Genomic DNA, 18,061 nt, shown 5'->3' with positions numbered 1-18,061 from the left:
CATACCATCTGCAACGAGTCCAATCATTGGAGCCTGCGGATTATCCACTCCGTAGGACTTTTGCTACTTGGTTTCTTCAACAGAAACGGTTCGCAAATGCTGACTTCCAGCAGGATCGCTGTTCACGCGACCTCCCGTTCAACGTCCTCTACCGCATGACGAAGGCATTTCGGACCCTGCAATGCTATGTGATTCGTCTTTGTGCCCCCCTACACCTCCTGCAAGTTTGTCGCACTGGTAGTGAATCACCCTGTGTATATATATATATATATATATATATATATATTTTTTTTTTTTTTTTTTTTATTATTTTTTTTTTACTATTATTATTAATTATTATTTTATTTTATTTTTTTGTTTCACATCCTCAACTTATTTTGAAAATAAGAATAAGCTGTAATCGTGATTCTTAACAACAATGTTCTAAATGATTTCTCTGACATATACGAAGTTAATTTACGCAATTTAAGAGGTTGCTGGAGCTTTTTATGAAATTACGGTAAGATTAAAGAATCTACATATTTGTATACGCACAAATTATGCTATGTTGTGACGTACCATCGGCTTTCAATTGTTATTACTAAAAGACCATGAGAACTAATAAAAGACGTGCGTCACATAACCAGAGACGGTCACTAAATCCACAGGAAAGCCTTTTAGAATAAAAGATGTCGTTTAGGTAAGTCTCAGCAGTGTTCAATGTGGCCCCATCACGACGGCAGTTCACCATATTACAATCGTGAGGAGCACCAATGACTGCCCGAAAATTATCTAACAAGCCTCAATTGATCGGAGGCTCGCGTGAAGCTGCAATTCCTTGACTTGACTCCACTCGATCTTTTTCTGCGTGAATTTTGAAAACCAAGGACGCACAAATGGATAAAAAAAAAAAAAAAAAAAAAAAAAGTTGTACATAAAACAGCTTCAAAACCACAAACATATCCTATTACAAAATCATAAATACACCCCACTCAAAACAAAAATCTCTCTTATTACAAAATCTGAAATGCATCTCCCAGAACAAAAATATCTCTTATTACAAAATAAAAGTAGAATAACACAATCTAACCTTCCTTCCTGCACACTAAAAAAGATTCCAAACAACAATTAATTACGAAACAAATAAGTTTTGTTAAAAAAAAAAAAAGAAAAAAAAAAAAAGGTTCGGTACCCTAAAAATCTTTAACAAAGAAAGTATAACAAAATTATTTTACAAAAAAAAAAAAAAAAAAAAAAAACAACATTAATAAACAAGCAAACATCGATTTAACAAAAACTCCAATGACGAATGTACGGGGAATTAAACCTTTTCCACCCAAACATTGTTTACAAATACAGTATTCTCTCAAATTTAATGTAACCTAACTTCTTTAAAGAAATCGCAATAAAAAATTTAATTCTTAGAAATTTAACCCAACCTCCTTTTACAAGCAAACATCGAAAAAATAATTCGTTAATAATTAAAAAAAAAAAAAAAAAGGTACGTCATCTATAGCCAACGAAGACTGGCCTAAAATAAACCCTTTACCCAAAAGCTCTTAACAGCAATGGCAAACTTCTCCAGTCAAAGCACGTTTAATTACCAAAAGTAAAGCTGCTATATACTAAATATAATAATAAACAGAATAATATACTATGTTAGATTGTGAAAACACTAAGGAAAATTGATCAATTTTCGGGAGAGCCCGTATGAATCAATTCAAGTCATTACTTATAAAAAAAAAAAAAAAAAAACAGCTATCTAACATTAGCGTAACCCCTCCCCCCATTTCAATAACGCATCATGTTCTGCCTACCTTTCCCCCCCACCTTGGTTATGATATTTGTGAATAAAATGTAAATTATACATGGTGTGATCAAATAATGATTTCCAAAATTACACACTATTATACTACACTGAAAGAACTGTTACGAACTGCAACCGTAATGCTGAAGAGGTACCAACTGACACCTTAACGCCGGCATAAATTAAAAATCGAACTACCAAAAAAAAAAAATACAGAATGGTATTACACACAACGCAAGGAAAGAGGCGCGGTCTGTTGTTAACTTAGAATTTTTCTTGAACATGAGACTGGCTTTTATATAAAAAAATTTGTTAATTACTTTGTTAAAAAAGAATCAGAGAACTTTGCGTACTGACAAAACATTGGTAACGTAAGTTGCCTGCTTAATTATGAAGTTTGGAATAATTCTGTCAATACTTCATTCATCTCCAAGCTCTTAGCGATATCCTGATAAACTTCAAATTCGTCCCTTAACTAAATCAAGAGATTTGGCAGAATTTATAAACTTCCTTCAATTATACTGTAGATCATTATATATTGTGAATATCGGACTTACCTCATAACCTAAAAAGATAACGCAGAACATCTTTTGCGAGAAAACACTTTCGTAAATTGAAAACACAACTACTAAGAAACGACACCAATGTAATGATAAAATGATATGCAATAAAGAGGGCAGTACTGTGATTTTTCAAAACTAAATTCAAACCCCTAAAATAATGCAAAATTCGCCAGATATTAGCGAAAAATGCGAATACGTAATGAACACGATTAAAATATGAACTCATACTATTAATTCTAAAACCACAGAAAAATAATTCCCTAATTCAGTGTTCAAAATCATTTCTCTTTGTGACACCCAAGAAAGTGCGCTTCCAAATTTCGATACGTCAAATTACGTCAGAAAAGTGAATGATTCTTTTGAATAAAATGATAATTTTACTTTTCTTTTTTTGATACATCCTATGATGAATATTTAAAATACAATGCCCACCTGTTTTGCCCATTCATTATATATACAGGGTGTTTCAGTTAAACGTTTCAGAACTTCTAAGAGGGGTAGGGTACATCCTGACAACTCGAAATCATATAGCAATGTGGGGTCGGAAATGCTTTCCTGAAGCGGTGTTGTACACAGAAGCACCATAAAGAAAAGAGACCGTAAGTGAGAAATCGTTTTAATAATACATGAAAAGAAGCAAAAGGTACATGGATTAAAGTAAGTGTTCGAAGTTTCTTCCACGGGCTACAATGCACGCCTCACATCTCCGACGCATGGACATCCGAACATTCTGGAATACTCCAGGCGAATTTCGAATTTCTTCGGCAGCTACTGCGATTCTTGCAACCAGCTCCTCAGCATTGTCAACAGGGGTGTCATAAACTAGCGATTTCATATGACCCCAGAAATAAAAATCAAGACATGATAGGTCGGGTGACCGAGCAGGCCAACGCACGGGACCACCACGTCCGATCCACTGTTGACCAAATGTGACATCCAGGTAGTTACGAACATCTCCGCTATAATGGGCAGGGGCTCCATCGTGTTGGAACCACATTGTCTGTTGCGTCGATGCAGAAATCTGTTCATCTCTCAAAAGTTGTGGCAATACTTGCTGCAGAAAGATCAAGTAGATAGGTCCGGTTAGACGACACGGTAACAGGTAAGGTCCGATGAGGTGATCTCCCATAATACCGGCCCATACATTGACCGAAAATCGAATCTGTGCTGCACGACGTCGTATTGCATGCGGGTTCTCGACCGCCCAGATATGGTCGTTATGCGTGTTGAAAATTCCTTCCCTTGTGAAGGATGCCTCATCGGAAAACAACACTTCAGCAGGAAAAAGGGGATTTGTAGTACATTTTCCAAGGTACCACTGTGCGAAAGCAATACGAGGTTGAAGAAACTTCGAACACTTACTTTAATCCATGTACCTTTTGCTTCTTTTCATGTATTATTAAAACGATTTCTCACTTACGGTCTCTTTTCTTTATGGTGCTTCTGTGTACAACACCGCTTCAGGAAAGCATTTCCGACCCCACATTGCTATATGATTTCGAGTTGTCAGGATGTACTCTACCCCTCTTAGAAGTTCTGAAACGTTTAACCGAAACACCCTGTATATTATTATTCTGATATTTTTACAAACTTTTGCGTCGCTATTTATTTATTTATTTGTAACAGTGTATTACTTATTAATTTAGTTTTAGAAATAAAGATGGGAAGTTTGAAGTACGCGATTTATTGATTTGTTGAAGTACGTTGCATTCTGAACTTAATTTAATTAAAGAAGAATTTTGAAAATCAGTGAGCTCTTACAAAAACAGGTTAATAAATAAATAAATACTTCCAAATTTGAAAAAAAAAATTATAAGAAATACACAGAAACACCAAAACCATAACACAATGGACAGGACGGGTGGGTATACTTGCCATATGTTTTATTAAATACTTTCCATAAGTTGTATCGCTCTCGTGGGTAGTACAGTTGGTAGAATCGCCGTCCTTTCCACACCAGGTGGAAAAGACCCGAGTTTGAGTCCCGTCGATGACGGGAGGAATTTTTATGGCCCTTTTTCACAACGTAGCTGAGTTCGTCAGTCTCAGACGAGAGTAGCATGGGTTTTTCTCCCGGAAACTCGGGTTATTGTAGCGGAGGCCGTAGTGGCTGATGCTCCTAAAACCTTACTATAATAACAACAACAACAGCAGCTTCCTAGCCACATCATCAACTGTCGCGCTCTAATCCGTGTACGTAACTTGTTCAAGAAAGGATCAAAGCAGACTGCTCGCTGTTCCTCTCTGTTCTCCACCTCAAAGAATCATCTAAACGGTACCTTAGTGGCATTTTCATAGTGATGCTTACATTGAAATAGATAACGCAAGCGTAAACGCGAAATATAAATGTTCCGAAAACATATTGTTATGTGATTACCCAATTTGTATGTTCTAACAGGATGTTCGCGACTTTTTTTATTATTACAGAATTAGACAGTTTCGTTTAGTTTCATAAATGAGAAATTTTTGCTTCAATATTTATTTGTATTTAAAAATGTACTCATCGTTTATTCCTTATCTTTTGAATATCAGTTTGAATATCATTTAAACTTGCTTCATGTTAAAAAGAATTGCCAATAAGTGTAGCAGCTGCAAATATACAGAATTCTCCAACGTATATTGGTATCTGCCATCTCTAGGAAGAAATGATTAAATTTCCAAAATCGAGTATTGAAACATATACCAACGGAAGACACCCAAACGTGATCACTGATCCAAAGCAGTCAGAATACTATTGATGACACCCCGCTTCCCAAGAGAATATTAAGTTAAAAACGATATCACACAGAGGCACCTTTAATAACCAAAAGTTTGCGGGAGCAAAAAATCATGCAACTGTCGTCCGAGAGCTAACTCAGCCACATTGTGAAAACGCTTACAAAAATTTCTCCCACCATTAATGGGATTCGAATTCAAACATTTTCTACCGTGTTGGAGGACAGTGACTATTACCACTGCTACCCACGAAGGCAATCGAGAATTAACTGATAGAAATGAAAAAGTGTAGAACTTATGGAAAAGACATATAGAATGGGTTACCATTTTCATGCAGCTGCTTGAAAGCCAAAGTTATCTCATACCAACGCACGTCACCGCCTATCCTGGCACAGAGAAAGGAAGCACTGGATATTACAAGTATCAGAACATGACGTGGAACCACAAATCCAAGGATGAGGTTGCCAGGCCTTGTGCTGTGTATGCCCAAATAACGATTTCACCCAAGGCTGGATTATTGAGGGACACTCGAGCAGTTGCTCCAAGGCCCAAAAAGTAGCGGGATGGCTAAAAAACATGGCTAATACTAATACTAAAAAAAATAATGCAATGTAATAATTCAATAATCAAGCAATGTAATATTCGCCGATTCAGGGCCTCTAAAAATGCAGTATTATCATTCTTATTTATTATTATTGTTTTTATAGTATTTCTTCCTGATTGGGGGTTCCACCTCGTGACGGGTATTGCTACCAAGTACACAGGGTGATTGTTACTATGTCTGGTGTTACTGTTAGTCGAGGAACTCTCAGAAGCCTATGGAAGATATAAGCTAGTCTGTAATCAGATCACAAAGGAGGTTAGGCAGGCGAAGGCAGATTACGAGAAATCCTTGCCAAAAGATGCTAAGAAAAACAGCAAGGATTTCTTTACTTATATAAACTCTAAAAGGAAGGGGATGAATCTGATTGGTCTACTTGACATCGATGGTTCGATTGTTGATGATCCTCCTCAGATAGCAAACAAATTGAATGAGTATTTTACATCTACATTCACACATTAAGAATTATTAAGGTTCGAAAAAATGGCAGAAGGTTATCAAATTGTAGCAGGGTACTTAATGATTTTGTAATAACTGAGAGCAAAGTGGAGGAGAAATTGTTGAAGTTAAACATAAGAAAAGCACCTGGGGTGGATGGGATCTATCCAGTTATATTAAAGGAGGCGGAAAAGCAACTAAGCAAACCCTTAGCCATAATTATGAGAGCATCCTTGGACTCAGGGGAGGTTCCCACGGACTGGAGATGTGCAAATGTATCCCCAATTCACAAAGGGGGATCGAAGGGTAACATGAGTAATTACAGACCAGTTAGTTTAACTTCTGTTCCGGGTAAAATAATGGAGTCACTGGTTAAAGATGCATTGCAGGATCATCTAGACAAGACTGCAGCAATAATTCAGACACAGCATGGGTTTTTTAAGGGAGAGTCTTGTCTGACAAATTTGATTAGTTATTATGATGTGGTTACAAAGGAACTGGATGCAAAAAATAATTTTGATATCATATATTTGGATTTCAAGAAAGCTCTTGACACTGTTGCGCATGGAAGACTATTGTACAAATTGGAGCAGAATGGTATTAAGGGTAAGTTGCTACAATGGATAAAAGGATGGTTAAGTGGGAGAAGACAGAGGGTGGTAATCAATGGGTGCTGCTCTTCGTGGACTACTGTTATTAGTGGAGTCCCACAGGGTTCGGTGTTGGGTCCACTGTTGTTTTGTATATTTATCAATGATATTAATGAAGGTATATAAGCCTTAGTGTCGAAGTTTGCAGATGATACAAAGGTTGGCAGGGTTGTTAATGACAGTAATGGCAGTGTGCTACTGCAACAGGATCTAGATACTTTGGGCAGATGCGCTAAGAAGTGGCAACTGAAGTTTAACATTGACAAATGCAAAGTACTCCATATGGGTAGAAGTAACCCGAAAGAAAAGTACCAACTGTGTGGTACTACACTTAAGGTGGTAGAAAATTAAAAAGACTTGGGAGTAATTGTGCAGTCAGATTTGAAGTTTTCTGAGCAATGCAGACAGGCTGCCAAGGCAGGTCATGGGGTTTTGTCAATGATATATAGGAATTTTGCTAGCAAAATTCCTATATATCATTGACAAAAATTTTCATTATTTCATTGTTTCAATTTTCATATATTGACAAATTTTTGTCAATATATCATTGACAAAAATTTGGAAAAGGAAGTGATTGTCCCTCTGTATAAGGCAATGGTCAGGTCACGCCTTGAGTACTGCGTACAGGTCTGGAGGCCTCAGTTTAGGAAGGATGTCGATTTGCTTGAGCGTGTACAGAGAAGGGCAACAAGATTGGTGAGGGGAATGAAGGGATCCTCTTACCAAGAGAGGCTTAAGTTCTGCAAATTGCAGTGGCTGGAGACTAGGCACATGCGCGGTGATTGAGGTGTATAAGGCCTTGAATGGTTGAGCACGCTGAATTCTGATGGGATCCTTCCACTTGTTCAGATTACGAACCTAAGGGGGCATAAATTCAAATTAAGAAAAGACAGATGTAGAATAGATGTGCGGAAATTTGCCTTTAGCCAGCGGGTGGTTAATTGCTGGAACAAACTTCCATCTGTCGTTGTGGAAGTTGATAGGTTGAATAAATTTCAGGAGGAACTGGACAGGCATTTGGAGGGAATGGTGTGATTTTTTTTTACACTTGCTTTCTTGTATCACATGCCACTACTACTGACCTACAGGTGTTCAGGATTGCGACTTTCTTGAGTTCCTTGTAGGTGTTCGCTGGGAGACCTATTGCTGCTCGGCTGTTATGTAGGGTCTTTGGCACCGTACCTGTGGTTGACACGATGATCGGTATGGTCGTTACTTGTTGCATATGCCACATCTCTTTGATCTCCTGTCTTAGGTTCGTGTACTTCCTGATTTTTTTCCCATGGGTTTTCTGCAGGTTGCCAGTGTTGAGCACCGCTATGTCAGATATGTAGCCTTTTCCTTCTTGTCCACAAAGGATATGTCCGATCTGTTGTGTGGGATTGTCCTATCCGTTATTATGGCGCCGTCCCAGTACAGCTTGTGGGTTGGGGTCTCTAGTACTGACTGGGGTTCGTACTAATAGTACGGTGCACTTTCTTTCTCCCTGATTGGGGGGGGATATTGTTATTATTATTATTAGCCATATGATGCAAGGAAGTCTGAGGCTTTTGCTGCACCAGCCAAAAAAAAAAAAAAAAAATTCTGAGTTACCCTCTGAGAGAGAGAGAGAGAGAGAGAGAGAGAGAGAGAGAGAGAGAGAGAGAGAGAGAGAGAGAGAGAAGTGGGAATCACAAGGAAGAGAAGAATTATGATATCCAGCTCAGGACCCTGGGTGTACCGCTATTTAAATTCGGCATTGTTTTCATACAGACGGCACCGTTTGGAAGCTTATTGACTTCTCATTCCACCGATGAAAAGCCAATAAGCTTCGACACAGTGCCATCTGCGTAGTGGTATCCGCCGAGAATAAGTAACATTAGTCTTCTCCACTGGTGAAGCGTTCGAAGTCTTCTCACTGGTGAAGCGAAGATTCGAAGTAGTGCAATACCATGCCAACTCGTTGTGAAGGTATTCACAATATGAGATATAATTAAAACGATGTTTTGGTAGATGGCTACGAATTAAACTTATGCAATTACACTAACCTATGCACTAGACAATAATCAGAATTGTAATAATAATTGTAATAAACATCAATTAATTATTAATTTTCTTGCTAACATATGTATCCTATATCTCACAGATAGAATGGTATGTCGCCATGCCGTGACAATAGATACCTCTCCAACACCTCATAATATCATTAGAAACATAACTACATAAGAAAGCTAAGATTGCATTTGCATGTGTTAGCTGAAAACTCACTAACCGAGCGAATGCTTACTGCTGATAGTATTCATCGTCACTTTTAACAATTTCAATAAAATTACTATAATTTTAACATTTTAATGAGGATTTCTGTAGAAGACTGATTATAATATGAACAGGGTGGAAATAGGATTTTTATTCGATTCTTACTGCAAATGTCTAATTTTTATATGATTATTATTATTATCATATATCATTATTATTTCATAATCATACAAAAATTGGAAACTTATTTTAAAATAAAAAAATACAATCATACGAAATTTTAAATTTATTTATTTATGCATTTGTTTTTTAACTTTCAGACCCTTACGTGAAAATCTACCTGCTGTACAACAACCAGCGTATAGCGAAAAAGAAAACACATGTGAAAAAGCGCACCGTGAATCCAGTCTTTAATGAATCATTTGTCTTCGAGGTTCCTTATAATGAAGGCCTGGAGAATATCAGCTTGGAATTTCTTGTTCTGGATTGGGACCGAGTTACCAAGAACGAAGTCATTGGGCGGCTTGAACTAGGACCGAAAGCTCCTGGAGCAGCGCAGCAACATTGGAACGAAGTGTGCAACTCACCACGTCGCCAGATTGCCGAGTGGCACAAACTTCGGGAATGATAGTTTGCAGTCACTTGCTGGGACTAAGGAACTTTCGTGTGCCAGAAACAGAAATGCCTATCACTGGCATCTGTGTTTAAAGTACCTCCTTGTGCCCTAGGTATAGTTAGGCCTAACTGCTTTGCAGTTAAGCTTAACTTCCTGAGATCTTAAGCCTTTAAGATGGTATTTGTTAATTCTATCAAATGAAGTGTAAAGTTATTTCCATAGTTCTTGCTTACCGCTGCTGTAAAAGGAAACATTTCACAGTGTCATTTCCATTTAAAAAAAAAACAAAAAAAAAAACAGAAAATCATCGATTTATATTACTGTGAAGCAAAAGACATTGTGAATTGGTTGATTAATTGCACTGTCTAAATTATTTATCTATAAATATTCGTTGTCTTTTGGCACATATTGTATATCTAAAAACAATATTTTAAATCTAAGGCAGAATATATTGGAAAAATTATATTTCTGAAATAGTGAGCTTCACAGATTTCTGAAACACTTAATGATTTTAGTATTCACAGATATATGAATAACGGAAGGCTGACGATACAAGTTAAAATTAGTTTTCGAATATTAATGATTATATGAGGAGTGTTTTTATGGGAAGGCTGATCATATGGGAAAATAAAGATATTTTTCTCATCAGATCAATTTTGATCGCTTTGAGACTCTTCCCATAAATCATAAGCGGTTTGATATAAATCTTTTAAATATAGATCACATTTCTTCTTTAAATAGTTCTTAACGAATTCATTTCATTGGCTATTAAAATCAGCGACAACGGTGAATACAAAATATAAAACGTGAATGCAAAATAGAATAAATTGTATCAATGCTCAGTAAAGTTTAACATACGTAAATCATTGCATTTATGCAATACATTTTCTGTTTTTAGGAAGATAATTTTTAAATTAAAAACTAAATTTTTTTATATAAAAATGTGATATTCAAACGAATAGTAAGGTAGAAGATAGAAGAATAATAATACATCATGAAAACTTTTTCGTAAAAAAAAATTATTCAAGGCATTCATTTTTAAACTCTTAATCCGTTTGTTGGCATTTGCAAGGATTTCTTTTACTCCTGGTGGTAGAGTCTGTTCTTTGTTTTTCTTTATACAAAGAATATAATTTCCGAACCCTCTCTCTCTCTCTCTTTCTTTCTTTCTCAACTCCAAACTTATATAGAAGCCGCCTTGTTGCTTGTGTAATATATTTGTTCAACAAGAGGCAGCTTTTTAGGCCTGTGAAGGAAAAATATTGTGCCTATAGCTTGATTCACAAATCAGTTTCACCATTGTGTCTTTTAAGAGGAAATAATCATTTTGGAATAAATTTCTTTGGTTGCAATATGACATTATGGAAACTAATTGTTAGGAAATAAAGAAAACAGCACTGATCAACATCGTGTATTAGATTATTCACGGTATATTATAATCTAAGAATAATTTTATTGTCTCAGATTCACTAAGTGATGATTAAATCTTGGAAGTGACCAATGTTTATAAGTGTGGGATTTTCTTATTTCCTTCAACTGAAGTTCTGAGCATGTGTGTTACCAAATGTGTTACTTAGAATTAGCATAATATATAGTTCTTATAGTTAGTTAGGCTAAGTTCTGGCTAAATTATAAATGAATTCTTTATCTATATTTGCAGTGAAGCGAAATATTCTAACTAGTGTTTCCAGGTTCATAGTATTAGTTACAAATCTTATATATATACACACACACACACACAAGTTGTGGAAATTAACGTTTTACTGTAATTTCTGCCAGAAAGTGCCCATATTGCTGGTTGCCTCTTAAACTGTTGCATCATAAATAAAAAAAAAAGTGAGAATATTTTCGATGGACATATACGGTTATTTAGAAGATTTTTACTCAGACTTAGAACCATAATGTAAAAAATAGTTACTCAGTTCTATTAAGTGTATATTATGCTTTTCCGAATGTATGAAAGGACAGAAATTCAACGGAGCATTTCAAAAAAAATTTTTTTCATTAAAAAAAAAAAAAAAAAAATATATATATATATATATATATATACGAGATATTCTTGTATACGCTCGAGTTTTTTTTTTTTTTTAAGTGTTCCAATCCGAATTACAATAATTAGTACGTAAAATCTGTATATGAAGCTGTCCGAATATGAATTTTGAACAGCTCCAGAAGCAATATATATATACACATACGTACACTACATCAGTATAGTAACCTTTTTCAATTGACGATACACTTACATGGTCCAATCAAATACTCTTAAAAAATAATAATTTGGAGAGCTTATCGGAAGACTCGCTCAGCCCCTCGGTAACCTTACGGAAATCTAGACTTTTATATCTTTTATGATATTTTCTTTTTTACTTTGATTTTGTTCCGAACTTTGATTTTGTTCAAAATCCGAACAGAGTCCCACTGCAAACCTAAGCGATATCTGAGACTCTTATGAAACGGTCAGGAGCAGTTCTGTGGAAATCAATGTATGCATCATGCGTCTTCTTGGTTTTAATTTTATTCATAAACATTTCGAAGACTTTCATAAAATGCTAAAGCACATGCTACAACGCGTTAGCCGAGAATCGCTTTTCGTATTATTTATTTCGCCTCTGCTGTATATAGTACATACGTATATATACATACGTACATACGTATAGACAGCAATCAAACGTATCATGAATCGAAACGACAAATGTTTTCGGATTTTTGTTATTATCTTAAAACCTGGTGTATGAAACTATAAATTAAGGCAAAACAATGAAAAATTAATATTTATTGATTAAGGAATAGAGCAGGGGAGAGGAGGGGAGTAGGGGTAGAGGAAATGACTTACATTTCGAATTTTTTCACGGTTATTATTATGCTAATATAATAAATATATATAAAAATTTAAATCGTTTTTAAAATTGCAAACTATTGTACTATATAGAGTAAAAAATATGAATTTTGAAAAGGTTGACGTAGCTCTTACGTAACACACATGATTACTAGTGTGCATATTACAAGATTGAATGCCCTGGTTACAGCACAGTTGCTGTAATCACATGGTAAACTCCGGTTTTTCATCCGGCAAAAAAGCAAACCAACTGAAACTGAAAAAAAAACATGCTATTTTAAACACAATTTACTGACGTCTCAGGGCTTCAGTTGCCTGGGCACTTCACATACACACTTTCTCGGAAACCTTTCAATTGCTACAGAAGATACACGTATACTGTCTGCCAAAAAATAGTTGCAGCAAAGATGTAAATTCTTCTGGCTAGACGAGGCTGTATCTGAATATAAAAACATACTTTTATTTTATTTATTTATTATTATTATTATTTTTTTTTTTATTTCAGGTTTCCTGATATATGTTCATCCGAGGTATGTAGAGCTTTTTTTGAGTAAAATATTCTGAAACTCTCTTATAAGTAATGTAGCATTTAACATTTGTTGCAGTGGCGAATCTATCATACAGCTAGGTCCTCCACTGTGGGGAAGGATGGGAAAGAGAAGTGAGGGAGACCGACGGCGGTTTGGTATATTTATTAAGATCATGTTGGGGATTTCGTAATCTCGTTGGGGGGGAGAGAGAGATCCATAATTCATAGTTTCACCTCTGAATACTCATTCGTTTTACATCTTTTATGTTACAATGCACATTTTGTAAATCCTATCCGACTTTGCACGTAATGTTTTGAACCTGAAAAGGCTTACGTGTATATATTGTGGAATTTTTTAGCTAACAATGGTGACTTGTTCGGAGTTTAGGAACTGAGTATAGAAAGTGGCCACCTTGAACATATTTGCACTAGCCGTAGGTAAATTTGCCCCACAAATTCTATCTTGTGCTTTTTTTTCTTTTAATTTTTTGATGAATTAATATAGCTTAACACAAATATAAGTTAATGTACTATATACTATGTATGAATATAAGTTTATATACTATATAAACTATATATTTACTATATATAAATATAAGTTAATGTACTATATATAAATATAAGTTAAGGTACTATATATAAATATAAGTTAATGTACTATATATAAATATAAGTTAAGGTACTATATATAAATATAAGTTAATGTACTATATATAAATATAAGTTAATGTACTATAATGTACTTACATTAACTATAAGTTAATGTACTGTAAAACAGAGCTATAATGCTCAATGAGTTCTACATTTATATTAATATATAGAAATAAAAAGTAATTTACTTCAATGCTTTTTTGTAGAATGTTCTCTACAACACCCTCTTAAATTCAATCAAACGTAAAATTATTACTCAGCGGCTTCCTTCTCTCACACACATATAAATAAATAAAATTAAATAAATAAATCTTTATTGTGAAGTAGAGTTACAGCACAATATCCCATCACGGCGACGAGCGCCATGGGTTCACATCTAGATAAGATAAGTACGGCGTACAAATACAAAAGGCTACAAAATACAGCGAACATACAAAAAGACTACAAAATACCGATCACAAATGCAACAGAAATACAAATACAGCATAAAAACACAGAGCTAGACACAAATACAGAAATAAATACATAAGAAATACAAATAAATAAATATCAAGGTTCAAGGGCTTTGATAAAGTTGTGTCTGTCCTTCTTGTTACTTATTATGCTGTCGATGTCGGCGTCCACACGGTTGAGTACGGGGAGCATCTGCTTGGGAAGAAATCTCTCAGTGAGTACAAGCCTGTTGTGGTGAGCCACGAGTGCTGGTACCGACCTTAGGCTTGGCTGTGGAATCCTCCAAGAGCAAGCGTTCCAAATTTGGAGATGATATCTGGCCTGTGATGAGTTTGGCTGTGAAGACCAGCCTCTTTTCCACGATCAAGAACTTCATCCTCGGGATGTCGAGTGCTTGTGCCATCATAGTGGTTGTGGTAGCGGGAGGTAGCCGAAGCTTGTTATTGGCCCATTTCAGTAGCCAGTATTCAGCGGTGTACATCCGCTTGAGGTTTGTAGGTGCAGCAGAGGCCCATATTTCTGCACCATACAGAATGGCGGGGTAGACGGTGGAGGTGATGAACCTTTTAACAGTGACAGGTCCGACTTATCGGCGATCAATATTCAAGATCTCCCAACCCGACCACCAACACATCACACCACAACTACATAACCCTGAGAGTCAGAAGACATCTTATCTAATAATAAAATCATTAAAACCATTAAAATGATCGTGGCGTATAAAAGTTAAAATCTTTAATTAAATTAGCTAAAATAATTCAACCCAATTTTGAACAACTTCGCTTCCTTAAGCGACTGGGGCTTTTTGACGGTCTGGCTTGTTCACAGGATAAAAGTAACAACATCTTTATACTTTATTTCTATATGTTAATGTACTATATACTACATATAAATATAAAATCTGTATAATTATAATATACAGGTTAATTAATTAAATTTAATTTTTATTGTATTTTTTGTTTAATTCGATGTAAAATAGTTCAATTAAAAAGAAAGCTGGATATGATTGCTTTAGATGCCAGAAATGACTTTATTATATCCAAAGGTATAGTACATGCTCAAGCAATGACTCAGCTAGAATCGCCAAATATTTTGCACTTTATTCCCCATAGCTACTTTGAAAAGTTATTTAATTCTTGGTGAACACACACACATCCGACAAAAATCAGTGGGAGATGCTGTATTATGCAGCTGAAAATGACAGTTATGGTAGGACAAATAAAAATTTGTTTATTAATTAATTATAATAATTTTCTGACCTCTCACACTACACAATACTTGTAGCCTCTGGAACAAGCATTTATAGGCCTCTAAGAGGAATTTTAAATCTGGCTCGCAATACGTGGCTCGTGGATAATGAAGTAAGAAAAATTACCGGAATGTAACTTATAGGATTATTGGGAGAAGCTTAGGGCAGGTAATGCCGCATTTTCTTTCGAAACCAGAGGAATATTTCCATACAGTCCTTATTCAGATTGCACTCCGAAGTCGTATTTGCATAAGCCTAAACGAAGACAAAAGCGTTTGAACAAAATATAAAAAATAAATATCGGTATTAACGCCACCCAAGTGTACAATCATAACCATATATATATATATATATATATATATATTATGTCTCTGTGTGTGTTCGCGGGCCCATTTTTTTTTTTTTTTTTGTTGTGCAGGCTAAAAAACCCAAAATAAATCACAAAGGAAACCCTCCACTTAAGCTTGGATAACTACAACCTCAGTTGAAGAGTAGTTTAAAAATTCTTCTATCTTTCGACGGAATGTGCATTTTTAGAATTTATTTAACATGTGTTAAATAAATAAAGGTGTTGTTCATTATCTGCAAATTTAATTCAGATTCTGAAAATAAATTATTAGAGATTCTTAGAAATTATCATGTCAACAAACGCAGTAATTTTGTATACGGAGCATAATAATGTAGAAAATTAAATAATGTCATCATCATAAAATAACGATATGAATTTATTCGTTGATTATCATCATATCTATTTAATGGAACATGTAGAAACAAAAATAGAATTATTTACCTTCATTTCTCATCGAAAACCTGCATTATCTGAGGTGAATATGAAATATTTACAAAGAAGCAGACTTTGTCCCACATTGAACGTTATCGCAGTGTCTACGGTTTTGGCTGTTTACATTACGCTTGAAATTAATAGCTTGCCTACAAGCTTATAATGGATAAACAGTACTTTAATTGATATAAAAGATAGGATATAAATGGATATAAAAGATAGGATATAAGATATCCATTTTCAGTTAAAAAACGGTTATATATGTGGTATATAGTGACCAATGGCTAAATACTAAATATCAGAAATATGCTACTGTTTTTCAATTTATACAGGTTATGTTTTAACTGATAACTCTGCAACACCGGTATATATCTGTACATAGTATATAAGGCATATAACACATAACACATGTTATATATTAAAAATAAAATTAAGGTTATAAAATAAGCAAAGCACTGGTACATGATGTTAAGGTGACATAGATGTTAGTGTTTGAAAGGAGAGAAGGGGGGAAAATCGCAATAATAACATATTGGTCACAGGCTTTTATAACGATTGATTTAGATAATACAATAATATTTTTAAAAGAAATTATAATTCAATTTATTATTGGAAGTTAAGGTTTTTTAAATTATAATTCAGTTATTCTAACTCTTTTTCTTTAACTCCATTCCAGGGTCGGAAATTGGCCGCCGGTCATATTTAAATTCGAGGCCCCTTTATATATATATAAATATATTACGCACGTACATATAAATACAAATACTGTACTACATAGGTTTTTATATTTATATAGTTTATTTATATTATATCATTCATCTATACATTGATACATATTTTTCTGTTATCCGTAAAGACTATTATTATTAGTAGAAATTTTTATCACTACTTTAGAAAATTTTTACACTAAAAATGAGGCCCCCGGCCATGGACGGTTTGGCCGTGGCGTTAACGCGGCCCTTCCCCATTCTATACTTACAATGATTTGAATTCGGGCGGCTACCGTAGTTACGCTCCTGGTTATATGCATTCAGTCAGGATCGCGTCAATATGGTACGACAATTCATCGGATAATTCATGTGGCAGTTCAGGAATCAGAAAAGTGAAATTGTCGTTTTAAGAATTATTCACCTTTCGATTTTTTTACAAGACAACAAAGAATATACATTTATTGATATGATTAGTGGAGTGACTAGGCGCTTTGGTACTTTGTCCCACATAACAATTTACTTCTGTTATTTCATTAGCCAGTTTTTTATTTTTATTATTTTTATTTTTTTTTAGAAATGTCAACACTTTCTGTACATATATTGTTGTTGGTTTTTAACCATCACATCAACGACCTGGCCATATTGCGCCATTGTGTATGTTTGTCCCAGTGTGTTTCATGACCCAGCTTGTATGTTGAGAGGGCTGAAAAATTCGGATTAACTCATGAAAGTTTCCCCTGTGAGTTAACCCTTATCCCTTCCTCTGAGGTCGACTAACTGTAGTCCTGCTTGTAGAGGCCTTTAGAAATACCTCCAGTCGATGACGGTAGTATTGAGAGGACCTCTTCAAACGAGTGAAAAGTGGCGAAAACAACTATACGTCACAGAACCAACCTATTACATTATAAAATACAGAGTTTCAATCACCAATAGATACTGGACTGGAGATCCAATAGCCAAACAACCGAAATGTATAATGTTATAGTTACAGTTGTGTATTTGAAATTTTAGAAAATTGTCAAGTTTGTTTTCTGTACTAAGAAACTTCATAAAAATGTAAATTTTCTCACATAATCACGATATGGCTGTATATCCTCACTAAATTCTTTCATTTATTTCAATTTTTAAGCTGTTATATTTTGAGCAGAATATAAAACATTGCTATATCTGTTTTATCAACTGGAAAAATATCAGTGCGCTGAGTCTTTCTTACAGCATCACGCTAATTGGTCAAAAATTATATCAAAA

The 18,061-nt window shown here is 34.9% G+C and overlaps 1 protein-coding gene across 2 annotated transcripts in view; it reads left to right on the top strand.

The window, feature by feature from the left end:
* Syt4 (Synaptotagmin 4) overlaps positions 1 to 9,885 on the top strand; it is a 248,167-nt gene extending 238,282 nt beyond the window's left edge. For both annotated transcript variants that reach the window (XM_090368529.1, XM_090368527.1), the window contains exon 4: positions 9,309 to 9,885. In XM_090368529.1, the coding sequence (XP_090224655.1) occupies positions 9,309 to 9,616 (308 nt within the window). In that variant the 3' untranslated portion in view covers positions 9,617 to 9,885. The remainder of the gene's footprint in view (positions 1 to 9,308) is intronic.
* The last annotated feature ends 8,176 nt before the right edge of the window (positions 9,886 to 18,061 follow it).

Source organism: Mastigoproctus giganteus, chromosome 2 (assembly GCF_048544385.1).
Source record: "Mastigoproctus giganteus isolate SK-2022 chromosome 2, ASM4854438v1, whole genome shotgun sequence".
Lineage (NCBI taxonomy): Eukaryota > Metazoa > Arthropoda > Arachnida > Uropygi > Thelyphonidae > Mastigoproctus > Mastigoproctus giganteus.
Note: the sequence above shows the minus strand (reverse complement) of the source record. Positions and strands in the feature narration are given on the sequence as shown.